Consider the following 15,957-nt stretch of genomic DNA (forward strand, 5'->3'; position numbering starts at 1 on the left):
GTGAAATATTTTTGATTGATTAACTCCTACAGTATACTGCTAATAGAATATAGCAAAGGAAACATGTAACCTGTTGTCTGAATTGCAAACATTATCAGTTTCCTCTTTCATTAAATTAAGGGTAATAATATTACCTGCTTTAGAGAGTTATTATGATGAGTTATATGAGACTGCCTGTCACACAGTAAACGCTCAATGATATTTAACCTTTACTAGCAATTACCATTTCACACTGAATAAATATTTTAGCAGATTGTATTAAGCAGAATCCTCAATCAAATGAGTTTTTTACTCCGATACTTCACATTCAGGAGGAAGAGGCAAATGTCAAGGGTTGAAGTTTATACAGGAACTTCAGTAAAGAAGATTTGTAATTTGTAGTTAACTTGGTTGGTTTAATCCATGTTAAGTGCAATCTAATAATTACATTCATAACTATAGAAAACACAACAAAAATATCTGTCAGGAGCTATTCTAACTAATGCATGTATATGTGTACACACACACACATAATCACTCACATAATCCTTCCACCAATGCATAAGGTAGATAAATGTTATCTCTGTTTTATAGATGAACAAATTGGTAGCAGAGATGTTAAATAATTTTTCAAAGTTACACAGCTAACAGCTATTAGAGGCTTCAGTCAGACTGATTCCAACCTGTGCTCACAACCACTGTGTTATATGGCCTCTCCTACCAGCCTTCATGCCTTTCCATCCAAGAAACCCTGATGGTGAAGGAGAGTGGACACAAGTAAGAAATGTCTTTTATGTCTTCTATATAATATTAAAATAAAATATAATTGTTTAATATGTACATGCATAATATCATTCCTTGCTTCCAAATCTTAAGTATAAGCTAGATTCCAGAACGATATGCCAAATTAATGTTGTAGCTTTGAGAATCCCTGACACTGACCATGTGCCTCTGGGCATACTTGTACGCTAGTCAGAGAAACACGGTGAGCTGTATGTCATTTAGGACTACATATGTCCTTCTGTATTATGTTCAATTTTCTGAACTTTCAAAGGGTTTCTGGTTATGACTCATTCAAGGTGGGTTGTTTTTATTATTATCATTATTATTTACTTGTTTTTTGTTTGTAGTGTTTTATATCTAATGAGTTCACTCTCATCTCTAGTGTAAACTAATTTTCTTTCAGAGTTAAAAGGACACAGATAACTTTAGTATCTTTGCTAAGTCAAAGTAGGTTTGTTATTCTGTTAAGAAAATCAAGAATGGTGGCAATCATAGGCAGTGACATAGCTAGAACTCTGCATGAGAATATCTCCCAAAGTTTTACTGAAACAAAAGTATACTTTCTCTTTCATATCATCTTAACTATGGACCCACTTAGAATTGAGGCTAGTAGGGGATTACTGTAAGGATCTTTGCCATTCTTCTCAGCTGCCTTCCTGGAAGGCTTAATATGCTCACTTCTGCTCATTCTGTAAAACAGTATATGACACACTAGATTCTTCACATTACCTACAAACTATACACAGTTTTTTAAAAATGCTGGTCTTTACTCCTTTGTCTAAGGTGACCCTTTTAATACTAAGAGAAGAAGCTAGAAGTTATTAATAAATGATTATTGATTTTTAAATAATCTAGCTGTTACTTTAAAGTTTCATGGGGAAAAACAAAACAAGACAGAACAAATTCTCGGCTGTCATGTGTTTGGGAACACTGACCTAAGTAAACTGGTTTCTTCACTGGAGGAATTTTCAGACTCTACTATGCCAATGCATACTATGAAACTCCAGGAGGGATTTTTGTTTAAAACAAATATTTGAACACTATTTGAGGGCACATTTAATCACAGAGTAGTGTTCTGTGATACTCAGTTTGGAAAGTTAATAAAGACATTTATTTTTTGTTTCACAATTGTTATAATCATACTTACTGCCATTAAATCCAAAAGGAGAAAAATGCCTTCCTTTTCAAGAAAGTAATCCTCTGAGGGGTAACATCCCAAAATGCAGCACCTTAAGTAAAAAGAAAGTTATTCATTTAACAAGGCTTTATTGTTCAATTCAATTTGTGAGTCTATTTCTATTAAAAAATCTTCTCAAAGAATATTTTTTCTTCATTTCCTTAAATCAAGTAGTTAATTTCTTTGCTTAAAAAATTGAACTTTGGGGCTTCCCTGGTGGCACAGTGGTTGAGAGTCCGCCTGCCGATGCAGGGGACACGCGTTCGTGCCCTGGTCCGGGAAGATCCCACATGCCACAGAGTGGCTGGGCCCATGAGCCATGGTCGCTGAGCCTGCGCGTCCAGAGCCTGTGCTCCACAATGGGAGGGGCCATGGCAGTGAGAGGCCCACGTACCGCAAAAAAAAAAAGAAAAAAAAAATTGAACTTTAAAGAGACTTTGTCAGTGTAGTTTAATTTCAACTATTTAAACACTAATATTGTTTAATTATTTTTCATAACTGCCTATTTCTTTTCTGTAGATGCAATATTCTCCTCTGCTTTCCTGATATTAATTATTCTTAAAGGTCTCCTCTGTTGCTCTATTAACATTTTCTTCAAGATTTATTCACTTACTGTCTATCTTTTACAGTGCTAGCATGCCTGAAACATTTGTTGTTTTTAATTACATCCCTTCTTTGCGTATGATATTATTTGCTGAAGTGCCTGCTGCTTAGGCCTGTGCAGCTCATATGGAGTGAGGGACTGAAGTTGCTGTCAGGGCTACTTTCACTGTTTTCCTGGGTGGGGGGTGGATATGGGCTGAATAGGCTGGTGCTGGTGGTGGTGTTGGTAAACAGAGCCTAATCTCCCTCTAGCCCTCCCAGGCCTTGCAAGCCTGCTGGGGTCAAACTGTATTGTATACCCTTCCTATTTAACATAGTATCTATCTATCTATCATTCAATAATAATGTGATAATTATTTAACATGGATCCCTCTTCAAAAAAAAAAGAGACCCGGGCTTCCCTGGTGGCGCAGTGGTTGAGAGTCCGCCTGCCGATGCAGGGGACACGAGTTCGTGCCCCGGTCCGGGAAGATCCCACATGCCGCAGAGCGGCTGGGCCCGTGAGCCATGGCCGCTGAGCCTGCGTGTCCGGAGCCTGTGCTCCGCAACGGGAGAGGCCACAACAATGAGAGGCCCACGTACCGCAAAAAAAAAAAAAAAAAAGAGAGACGCTGTTTCTGCTGGCTGTTTTGTGGCGGTGGTTGTGTGAGGGTCAGTGCATAAAGGCCATCAGCTTGGCCCCTCTCACTCAGGTGCTTCCAGGTTTTACAATCTATGGCTATGAATCACACTTTTTTTTTTCCCACTTTTGAAGTAGTACTCTCTGATGCCTATCATGGGCTGCCTTTAGACTCTTTAATTCATAAAAATTACAAAAAGAGAAAAAAATAGAACATGCTTCTCTGTTCAGAAATTAAATAATATACTTCTAAAATTCACATAGATTGAAAAGAAAATCACACTGAAAATAGTTTGAACATAATGATAATACAAATAGAACATATGGAAACTCGGCTTACAGGAGATTTTACAGCCTTAGATGGATATATTAGAACAGAAGAAAGGTTGAAAACCAATGATCCTGGCATCTATCTCAAGAAATAGAAAAGGTTGAGATTGGTTCAAGATGGTGGAGAGGAAGGACGTGCTCTCACTCCCTCTTGCAAGAACACTGGAATAAAAACTAACTGCTGAACAGTCATCGACAGGAAGACACTGGAATTCACCAAAAAAGATACCCCACATCCAAAGACAAAGGAGAAGCCACAATGAGATGGTAGGAGGGGCGCAATCACAATAAAATCAAATCTCACAACTGCTGGGTGGGTGACCCACAAAGTGGAGAACACATTCCACAGAAGTCCACCCACTGGAGTGAAGGTTTTGAGCCCCATGTCAGCCTTCTGAAACTGGGGGTTGGCCAACAGGAGGAAGAATTCCTAGAGAATCAGAATTTGAAGGCTAGCAGGATTTGACTGCAGGACTTTGACAGGACTGGGGGAAACAGACTCCACTCTTGGAGGGCACACACAAAGTAGTGTGTGCATCGGGACCCAGGGGAAGGAGCAGTGACCCCACAGAGACTGAACCAGACCTGCTGCTACTGCTGGGGGGTCTCCTGCAGAGATGGGGGCGGGTCTGTCTCACCGTGAGGACAAGGACACTGGCAGCAGAAGTTCTGGGAAGTACTCCTTGGCGTGAGTCCTCCCAGAGTCCGCCATTAGCCCCACAAAAGAGCCTGGGTAGACTCCAGTGTTGGGTTGCCTCAGGGCAAACAACCAACAGGGAGGGGACCCAGCCCCACCCATCAGCAGGCAAGCGGATTAAAGTTTTACTGAGCTCTGCCCACCAGAGCAAAAGCCAGCTCTACCCACCACCAGTCCCTCCCATCGGAAAACTTGCACAAGCCTCTTAGATAGCCTCATCCACCAGAGGGCAGACAGCAGAAGCAAGAACTACAATCCTGCAGCCTGTGAAACAAAAACCACATTCATAGAAAGACAGACAAGATGAAAAGGCAGAAGGCTATGTACCAGATGAAGGAACAAGATAAAACCCCAGAAAAACAACTAAAAGAAGTGGTGATAGGCAACCTTCCAGAAAAAGAATTCAGAATAATGATAGTGAAGATGATCCAGGACCTTGGAAAAAGAATGCCGGCAGAGATCGAAAAGATGCAAGAAATGTATAACAAAGACCTAGAAAAATTAAAGAACAAACAGAGATGAACAATATAATAAATGAAATGAAGACTACATGAGAAGGAATCAATAGCAGAATAACTGAGGCAGAAGAACGGATAAGTGACCTGGAAGACAGAATGGTGGAATTCACTGCTGCAGAACAGAATAAAGAGAAAAGAATGAAAAGAAATGAAGACAGCCTAAGAGACCTCTGGGACAACAATAAACACAACTACATTTGCATTATAGGGGTCCCAGAAGGAGAATAGAGACAGAAATGACCTGAGAAAATATGTGAAGAGATTATAGTCCAAAACTTCCCTAACATGGGAAAGGAAATAGCCACCCAAGTCCAGGAAGCACAGAGAGTCCCATACAGGATAAACCCAAAGAGAAACACGCTGAGACACATAGTAATCAAATTGGCAAAAATTAAGGACAAAGTAAAAATATTGAAAGCAGCAAGGGAAAAATGACAAATAACATACAAGGGAACTCCCATAAGGTTAACAGCTGATTTCTCAGCAGAAACTCTACAAGCCACAAGGGAGTGGCATGACATACTTAAAGTGATGAAAGGGAAAACCTACAACCAAGATTACTCTACCGAGCAAGGATCTCATTCAGATTGAATGGAGAAATCAAAAGCTTTACAGACAAGCAAAAGCCAAGAGAATTCAGCACCACCAAACCAGCTCTACAACAAATGCTAAAGGAACTTCTCTAAGTGTGAAACACAAGAGAAGAAAAGGACCTACAAAAACAAACCCAAAATGATTAAGAAAATGGTAATAGGAACATACATATCGATAATAACCTTAAACGTGAATGGATTAAATGCTCCAACCAAAATACACAGGCTTGCTGAATGGATACAAAAACAAGACCCATATATATGCTGTCTAAAAGAGACCCACTTCAGACCTAGGGACACGTACAGACTGAAAGTAAGGGGATGGAAAAAGATATTCCATGCAAACAGAAATCAAAAGACAGCTGGAGTGGCAATACTCATATCAGATAAAATACACTTTAAAATAAAGAATGTTACAAGAGACAAGTAAGGACACTACATTATGGGGAAGGGATCAATCCAAAAAGAAGATATAACAATTATAAATATATATGCACACAACATAGGAGCATCTCAATACATAAGGCAACTGCTAACAGCTATAAAAGAGGAAATCGACAGTAACACAATAACAGTGGGGGATTTTAACACCTCACTTACACCAATGGACAGATCATTCAAAATGAAAATAAATAAGGAAACAGAAGCTTTAAATGACACAATAGACCAGATAGATTTAATTGATATTTATAGAACATTCCATTATACTTTCTTCTCAAGTGCGCAAGGAACATTCACCAGGATAGATCACAACCTGGGTCACAAATCAAGCCTCAGTAAATTTAAGGAAATAGAAATCATATCAAGCATCTTTTCTGACCACAACACTATGTGATTAGAAATCAATTACAGGGAAAAAAACGTAAAAAACACAAACACATTGAAGCTAAACAATACGTTACTGAATAACCAAAAGACCACTGAAGAAATCAAAGGACATCAAAAAATACCTAGAGACAAATGAAAATGAAAACACGACGATCCAAAACCTATGGGATGCAGCAAAAGCAGTTCAAAGAGGGAAGTTTATAGCTATACAAGCCTACCTCAAGAAACAAGAAAAATCTCAAATAAACAATCTAACCTTACATGTAAAGGAACTAGAGAAAGAAGAACAAACAAAACCCAAAGTTAGCAGAAGGAAATAAATCATAAAGATGAGAGCAGAAATAAATGATATAGAAACAAAGAAAACAATAGCAAAGATCAATAAAACTAAAAGCTGGTTCTTTGAGAAGATAAACAAAATTGATAAACCATTAGCCAGACTCATCAAGAAAAAGAGGTAGAGGACTCAAATCAATAAAATTAGAAATGAAAAAGGAGAAGTTACAACAGACACCGTAGAAATACAAAGCACCCTAAGAGACTACTACAAGCAACTCTATGCCAATAAAATGGAAAACCTGGAAAAAATGGACAAATTCTTAGAAAGGTATAACCTTCCAAGACTGAACCAGGAAGAAGTAGAAAATATGAATAGACTAATCACAAACAATGAAATTGAAACTGTGATTAAAAATCTTCCAACAAACAAAAGTCCAGGACCAGATGGCTTCACAGGTGAATTCTACCAAACATTTAGAGAAGAGCTAACAGCCATCCTTCTCAAACTCTTACAAAAAGTTGCAGAGGAAGGAACACTCCCAAACTCATTTTATGAGGCCACCATCACCTGATACCAAAACCAGACAGATACTACAAAAAAAGAAAATTACAGACCAATATCACTGATGAATATAGATGCAAATATCCTCAACAAAATACTAGCAAACAGAATCCAACAACACATTAAGAGAATCATACACCATGATCAAGTGGGACTTATCCCAGGGATGCAAGAATTCTTCAATATATGAAAATCAATCAATATGATACACCATATTAACAAACTGAATAAAAACCATATGATCATCTCAATAGATGCAGAAAAAGCTTTTGACAAAATTCAACAACCATTTATGATTAAAACTCTCCAGAGAGTGGGCATAGAGGGAACCAACCTCAAAATAATAAAGGCCATATACGACAAACCCATAGCAAACATCATTCTCAATGGTGAAAAATTGAAAGCATTTCCTCTAAGATCAGGAATGACACAAGGATGTCCACTCTCACCACTATTATTCAACATAGTTTTGGAAGTCCTAACCACAGCAATCAGAGAAGAAAAAGAAAGAAAAGGAATCCAAATTGCAAAAGAAGAAGTAAAACTGTCACTGTTTGCCAATGACATGATACTATACATAGAGAATACTAAAGATGCCACCAGAAAACTACTAGAGCTAATCAATGTATTTGGTAAAGTTGGAGGATACAAAATTAATGCACAGAAATCTCTTGCATTCCTATATACTAATGATGAAAAATCTGAAAGAGAAATTAAGGAAACAGTCCCATTTACCACTGCAACAAAAAGAATAAAATACCTAGGAATAAACCTACCTAGGGAGACAAAAGACCTGTATGCAGAAAGCTATAAGACACTGATGAAAGAAATTAAAGAGGATACAAACAGATGGAGAGATATACCATGTTCTTGGATTGGAAGAATCAATATTGTGAAAATGACTATACTCCCCAAAGCAATCTACCAATTCAATGCAATCCCTATCAAATTACCAATGGCATTTTTTACAGAACTAGAATAAAAAATTTAAAATTAGTATGGAGACAAAAAAGACCCCGAATAGCCAAAGCAGTCTTGAGGGAAAAAAACGGAGCTGGAGGATTCAGACTCCCTGACTTCAGACTGTACTACAAAGCTACAGTAATCAACACAGTATGGTACTGGCACAAAAACAGATACATAGATCAATGGAACAAGATAGAAAGCCCAGAGATAAACCCACGCATCTATGGTCAACTAATCTATGACAAAGGAGGCAAGGATATACAATGCAGAAAAGACAGTCTCTTCAATAAGTGGTGCTAGGAAAACTGCACAGCTACATGTAAAAGAATGAAGTTACAACACTCCCTAACACCATACACAAAAATAAAGTCAAAATGGATTAGAGACCTAAATGTAAGGCCGGACACTATAAAACTCTTAGAGGAAAACATAGGAAGAACACTCTTTGACATAAGCCACAGCAAGATCTTTTTTGATCCACCTCCTAGAGTAATGGAAATAAAAACAAAAATAAACAAATGCGACCTAATGAAACTTCAAAGCTTTTGCACAGCAAACGAAACCATAAACAAGACGAAACGACAACCCTCAGAATGGGAGAAAATATTTCCAAATGAATCAACAGACAAAGGATGAATCTCCAATGTATATAAACAGCTCATGCAACTCAATATTAAAGAAACAAACAACCCAATCCAAAAATGGGAAGAAGACCTAAATAGACATTTCTCCAAAGAAGACATACAGATGGTCAAGAAGCACATGAAAAGCTGCTCAACATCACTAATTATTAGAGAAATGCAAATCAAAACTACAATGAGGTATCACCTCACACCAGTTAGAATGGGCATCATCAGAAAATCTGCAATCAACAAATGCTGGAGAGGGTGTGGTGAAAAGCGGACCCTCTTGCACTGTTAGTGGGAATGTAAATTGATACAGCCACTATGGAGAATAGTATGTAGGTTCCTTAAAAACCTAAAAGTAGAATTAACATATGATCCAGCAATCCCACTACTGAGAAAACCATAATTCAAAAAGACACATTCACCCCAATATTCATTGCAGCACTATTTACAATAGCCAGGTCACGGAAGGAACCTAAATGCCCATCGACAGACAAATGGATAAAGAAGCTGTGGTAAATATTGACAATGGAATATTACTCAGCCATAAAAAGGAACGAAGTTGAGTCATTTGTAGAGACATGGATGGATCTAGAGACTGTCATACAGAGTGCAGTAAGTCAGAAAGATAAAAACAAATATCATTTATTAACACATATATGTTGAACCTAGAAAAATGGTACAGATGAACCAGTTTGCAGGACAGAAATGGAAACACAGATGTAGAGAACAAACGTATGGATACTAAGGGGGGACAGCGGCAGGGGCATGGGGGTGGTGGTGTGATGAATTGGGAGATTGGGATTGACATGTATACACTGAGGTGTATAAAACGGATGGCTAATAAGAACTGCTGTATAAAAAAATAAATAAAATTAAATTCCAGAAAAACAAAAGAAATAGAAAAGGTGAAATTGAATGAAAGAAAAAAACCTACAGAAATTAATTAAATATAAAACAAAATAAAATAGAAATAATAATGCACACAAATTGATTCTTTAAAAAGACTAATAGGGCTTCCCTGGCGGTGCAGTGGTTGAGAGTCCGCCTGCCGATGCAGGGCACATGGGTTCGTGCCCTGGTCCGGGAAGATCCCACATGCCGCGGAGCAGCTAGGCCCGTGAGCCATGGCCGCTGAGCCTGTGCGTCTGGAGCCTGTGCTCCGCAACGGGAGAGGCCACAGCAGTGAGAGGCCCGCGTACCAAAAAAAAAAAAAAAAAAAGACTAATAATATTGATCAACTCCTGGTGAAACCCATCAAGAAAAAAGCCAGAAGGAGAAGGCAGAAATGATTAATACCAAGAAAGGAAAAGAAAGCATCACTTGGTATCCTACAGACACTAAAAATCCTAAGAGTATATTACAAATAGCCTTATGAGAGTAAATATGAAATTTCAGACAAAATAAATGAGTGCCTAGGAAAAGACATCAGAGCCTATGCTAGAAAACCTTAATAGACACACACATATTAAAGAAATGAAATCTATACTTCAGAATCTTTCTACAAAGAGAACTCCAGGCACAGATGACTTAATTGGTGAATTCCACAAATTATTTAAGAAAGATATGAAAACAATCTTACACAAACTCTTTCTAGAAAAAATATTTCCTGTTTTCTGAGGTCAAAATAAACTAAATCCCAAAACCATCCATGGAACATTAATAAAAAGGAAAATTAAACTCACATTACATGGTACGAAAAAAAAAAAAAATCTAAAAACATTAGCTAATTGAATCCAACAACATAGAAAAAGAAATAATACACCATAACCAGATCAGACTTATTCAAGGCATACAATGTGATGGACCACATTAACAGAATAAAGGAGAAATACTATATGATATCTCAATAGAAGTAAAAGTGTTCGATAAAATGTAAAGTCCTTTCATGATGCAAATGAATAGACAAGAACTCCTCAGTTAAGTTCCTAAGAAAAGGAAAAAGTTCCGATGCCCAGTGTTACTAATTAAACATTGGACTTATTACTTATCTCTTAGCCAAAGGGATTTGAGTTGTGCTGTAATAAAAGACACAGATAAATAAAATTATTTATCTTTATCTTAGTATAACTGTGAGGTATTAAATAAAAAAAGGATAAAACATCAAGTCATTTTCTGCAGTAACCACTGAATCCCAATGTACTGGTAGATAGTAAGGATGGTACTCATTAATATTCATCTCTAAATTTTTTACTATGCTTAATACAGCACTTTGCTCAATAAGACTTTGCTATTGAGACCTAAGATCAGGTTATCATTTTATCACTATATCCCTCTCTTCTCTGCAGTAAAAAAGAAACTAGATATTTGATTAGCCCCATTGTTTATGTGTATCTGGAAGAGAGCTGAGTATTCTAGCTCTCTATATAAACAGAGAATTTGCAGGGGATAAATCTAGTTACTTCATCTTATGGAAAGTAATATTCATCAGAGTTTCCCCCACCCCATGTTTACTGAAGTATAACTGGAATTTTTTAATCTGCATATAATTATTATATATAATTTGGTGAGTTTGCACATATGTATATACTTGTGTTACTATCACCACAATCCAGGTAAGAAAAATATTCATCACCTCTAAAAGTTTCCTTGTATCCCTTTTGTGTATTTTTTTTTTTTTTTTTTTTTTTTTTTTAGTAGTAAGACCACTGAACATACTAGATCCATGCACTTAACAAATGTTTAAGTACACACAATACCTTACCTTAATTATAGCCGCTATATTATAGAGCAGATCTATGGGCAGTGTTGTACTGCAGATCTCTGGAATTTACTAATCTTGTATGACTATAACATTATACCTGGTGAATGATAACACCTCATGCCTCCCTCACTCCATCATTCCACTGTCTACATACTGTTATCTACTTCTACACTTTTGACTATTTTAGATGCTTTTTTTTTTTTTTTTTTTTTGGCGGTACGCGGGCCTCTCACTGTTGTGGCCTCTCCTGTTGCAGAGCACAGGCTCCGGACACGCAGGCTCAGTGGCCATGGCTCACGGGCCCAGCTGCTCCGTGGCATGTGGGATCTTCCTGGACGGGGCACGAACCCGTGTCCCCTGCATCAGCAGGCGGACTCTCAACCACTGCACCACCAAGGAAGCCCTTAGATGCCTTTTATAAGAGAAATTATGTATAAGAGATATCCTTCTGTGAATGACTTATTTCACTTAGCATAATGTCTTCTAGGTCCATCCATGTTCTTGCAAATGGTAGGATTTCCTTCTCTTTTAAAGCTGAGTAATATTCCATTGTATGCATATACCACATTTTCTTTATTCATTCATCTGTTGATGGACATTTGGGTGGTTTCTGTATCTTTGCTATTGTGAATAATGCTGCAGTGAACATAAGATCTCTTCAAGATCCTGATTTTAATTCTTCTGGATATATACCCAGAAATGAGATTACTGGATCATATGGTAGTTCTATCTTTCATTTTCTGAGGAACCTCCATACTGTTTTCCACAGTGGCTGTACCACTATGTCTTTCACCCCTTGGTTATGTTTATTTTTAAGTATTTTATTCTTAGAAGTTGCAAATGTGATTATTTTCCTAATTTCCTTTTTTTGGAGTAGTTCATTATTGGTGTATAGAAATGCAACTGATTTTTATATGTTAATTTTGTATCCTACAAATTTACTGAATCCATTTATTAGTTCTAACAGTTTTTTGGTGGAGTCTTTAGTGTTTTTTACGTATAAGATCATGTCATCTGCAGAGATAATTTTACATTTTTCTTTCTGATTTGGATGCCTTTTATTTATTTATTTTTTCTTGCCTAACTGCTCTGGGTAGGACTTATAGTACTATATTGAGTAGAAGTGGTGAGAGTGGGCATCCTTGCCTTATACAGATCTTAGAGAAAAAGCTTTCAGCTTTTCACCATTCAGTGTGATATTAGCTGTGGCCTTTTCACATACAGCCTTTATTGTGTTGAGGTAAATTCCTTCTCCACCTAATTTATTGGGAGTTTTTATCATGAAAGGGTGTTGAATTCTGTCAAATGCTTTTTCTATATACATTGAGATAATTATGTGATTTTTGTCCTTTTGTGATATACCACATTAATGTGGTATATCACATTGACTAATATGCATATATAGAACTATTCTTGCTTTCCAGGGATAAATTCCACTTGGTCATGGTGTGTAATCCTTTTAATGTGCTGTTGAATTCAGTTTACTAATATTTTCTAGAGGATTTTTGCTTTCATGTTCATCAGGGATATTGGTCTGTAGTTTTTTCTCTTTTTTTTGGCCACACTGCATGGCTTGCAGGATCTTATTTCCCTGACCAGGGATCAAACCCAGGCCCATGGCAGTGAAAGTGCCAAGTCCTAACCCCTGGACTACCAAGGAACTCCCAATTCTTTTTTACGATGTCTTTGTCTGGCTTTGGTATTATGGTGATGCTGGCCTCATAAAATGAGTTCAGAAGTGTTCCCTATTCTCCTACCTTTCAGAATAATTCTTCTTAAAATTTTTGGTAGAAATCACATGTGAAGCTCTCTGGACGTGGGCTTTTTTGGCTGGGAGGTTCTTGATTACTGATTCAATCTCCTTATTGTTATTGATCTGTTCAGGCTTTTTATTTCCTCTTGATTCAGTGTCAGTACATTGTATATTTCTAGGAATTTATCCATTTCTTCTATGTTCTCCAATTTGTTGGCAGATGGTTTATAACGGTCCCTTATGATCTTTTTTATTTCTGTGTTATCTGTTGTGATGTCTTCTCTTTCATTTATATTTTTATTTCAGTCTTCTTTTTCTCTTAGTTTAGCTAAAGTTTTGTCAATTTTCAAAAAAGTTTTATCTCTTCAGAGAGGCAACTCTTGGTTTTGTTGAGTTTTTCTATTCTCTATTTCATTTATTTCTGCTGTAATTGTTATCATTTCCTTTGTTCTGATAACTTTGGGCTTGGTTTGTTCTGTTTTATAGTTCATTAAGGTGTAAAGTTAGGATGTTTGACTCTTTTTAAACATAGGGATTTTTCACTATAAACTTCCCTCTTAGTGCTGCTTTTGCTGTATCACGTAAGTTTAGGTATGCTGTGTTTTCATTTTAGTTTTTCTTGAGAAATTTTCTAATTTCCCTTTTATTTTTGTCTTTGACCCAATGGTTGTTCAAGACTGTGTTGTTTGATTTCCATGCATTTGTGAGTTTTTCTGGTTTCCTTTTGTTATTGATTTCTAGTTGTATTCAGTTGTGGTCAGAAAGGAATGATTTCAGTCTTCTTAAATTTCTCAAGACTTGTTTTATGACCTTACATGTGATTTACCCTAGAGAATGCTCCATTTGTGTTTGTAAAAAAAAAAGAAAAAAAACTCTGTGTCTCCTCTCAAAACTACTCAATACTTCACTTAGGGCCACCAAATGTGTAGGTTTTTCCTACACAAACCAATTCTTCAGTTCTCAGTGGACATTAACTGGGTGTCCTAACAATTCAGTTCAATTCAGAAACTATCTACCTAGGTTAGCATCAGATCTCACAGGTTAAGGGTTCAGTCCCACAAGACTGTGCTGCTTTCCTTCCCCAACCTTAAATTCCAGTCCAGGTTGTCACCTGTGCTTCTGATAAAACACCTATAGAGTAGCTCAGAGATCTCAGGAAAATAGTTTACTTACTAGATTACTAGTTTATTATAAAATGATCCAACTTGGGAACAGCCCGATGGAAGAGATGATCAGGGCAAGGTATATGGGGAAGGGGCATGGAGCTTCCATGCCCTCTCTCAGCACCTCCAAGTGTTCACCAACCTGGAAGCTCTCTCAATCTCATAGTTTAGGATTTTTATGGAGGCTTCATTATGTAGGTGTAATTGATGAAATCAGTGGCCATTGATGGTTAAACTCAATTTTCAGCCTCTCTCCCCTCTCTGGAGGTTGAGGGTGGAGCTGAAAGTTACAACCCTTTAATTAACCATATAGTTAGCTCCCCTGGCAACCAGGCTCCCATCCTGTGGTTATCTAGGGGCTTTCCAAAAATCACCTCATTAACATAAACTCAGATGTAGTTGAAAGGGGCTTGTTATGAATAACAAAAGATACTACTTTCATCTTTATTACTCAAACTATTATAGGAACTGGGGATAAAAGAGCAAATATTGTAACAAAAGATGTTCCCATTGCTCTTATTAAGAAATTAGAAGAATTTTAGGAGCTCTGTCCTAGAAATGAACCAAATACATATTTTAAAATTATAAATCACAATATCACAGTGATTAAAAAAATGTGTTTTCTGCTGTTATTGGTAGAATGTTCTACATACATCTGTTAGGCCCATTTGGTCTATAGTCATGAGGGGTTTTTTTTTTTGTTTTTAAACTAATGTGTTGTAGTGTGGCTCTCATGAATTCTACCCAAATAGAAGAAATGTGTTAAGTGTTAATGATGTAGGAAACTCAACTAATTTTCCCAAAGACAAAATTTCATAAATTAATGTTAAGAAAAGTAGTATATATATATATATATATATTTGCCCTTTGGAATGCTAAAATGTTTGGGAAACAATATTGATTAGGAAATACCTAATCAACTGGTTTTCAACTTTTTAAGATAAGATGAGTGAGGAATTCAGCAGTCTTCAAGAATAAGAATAGTGTATGAGTAATAGTAGATGCTTGTGTTTTCCCAGGCCAGGGCAAAATGGAACACATTCAAATCACAAAAAACAAAGATTTAAGTTTAGATACAAGAATGGTTTTATATTTGAGTGATGGACAAGACTACTTTCCAAAGGATAGTGTCATTTCTGGACTACTGAAAAGAAAAAGGCTCATCTTTCTGCTGTAGTTTTGAGGGAAGAAAATTGGCATACATAGCTACCAAAAGAGGTAATTTTCTTTTACTGTGATTCTATCTAACATGGGTACAGTAATACTCACCAAATGCTGTCCAATGTACTAAAAAGAAGTACATTATAGCCTAATCCACTCTGTAACTTCTTGGGGTCTGTTTTCATTACATGAAGAATTATATCCACTCCTTCAGTTCCAAAAATTTCCTAAGAGATTTATTTAAAAGTATTTCTTGAAATAAATAAATAATCCTTTCCTTTCCTATTGCATCCTGTCCCCTAAAAGTTTTTCTACCAGAAAAATACAACAACATTTTTAGGAAAGTAGTACTGTAATACAATTTTTCTTTTTTAAATTTGTACTCACTTGTTCTCAGGAATTTAAGACAAATTACTGTAAAGCTAGTCATTTTAGAGAGGATATCAGTCAACATGCAGCTTAATGCCCCTTTATATTTTTTTCCCTTTCTCTTTCTTTAAAAAAAAGTAAACCATAAGACTTATCCCATGGTTTTCTTCCACATTGTAATGAATGTAATCTAACATCATGTCAGATGAGTACTAGATAGCAACAACTAATTTAAGGGGTTAAAATT

The 15,957-nt window shown here is 36.7% G+C and overlaps 1 protein-coding gene and 1 long non-coding RNA gene across 4 annotated transcripts in view; one reads left to right on the forward strand and one right to left on the reverse strand.

Annotated features, from left to right (window-relative positions):
* CFAP69 (cilia and flagella associated protein 69) overlaps nt 1–15,957 on the reverse strand; it is a 72,233-nt gene that overhangs the window by 8,775 nt on the left and 47,501 nt on the right. For both annotated transcript variants that reach the window (XM_019926849.3, XM_073809740.1), the window contains 2 exons: nt 15,450–15,568; nt 1,910–1,991 (listed from right to left, as the gene is read on the reverse strand). In XM_019926849.3, the coding sequence (XP_019782408.1) occupies nt 1,910–1,991; nt 15,450–15,568 (201 nt within the window). The remainder of the gene's footprint in view (nt 1–1,909; nt 1,992–15,449; nt 15,569–15,957) is intronic.
* Nucleotides 521–15,957, forward strand: part of LOC109548610 (uncharacterized) — a 133,003-nt gene continuing 117,566 nt past the window's right edge. Inside the window, exon 1 of one of the 2 annotated variants that reach the window (XR_004528124.2) lies at nt 521–756. This is a non-coding gene — a long non-coding RNA (uncharacterized lncRNA). Of the gene's footprint in view, nt 757–15,189; nt 15,399–15,957 lie in introns of those variants that run through there. The other variant, XR_012333985.1, reaches the window with a different exon arrangement.

This window comes from Tursiops truncatus, chromosome 9 (assembly GCF_011762595.2).
Source record: "Tursiops truncatus isolate mTurTru1 chromosome 9, mTurTru1.mat.Y, whole genome shotgun sequence".
Classification (NCBI taxonomy): domain Eukaryota; kingdom Metazoa; phylum Chordata; class Mammalia; order Artiodactyla; family Delphinidae; genus Tursiops; species Tursiops truncatus.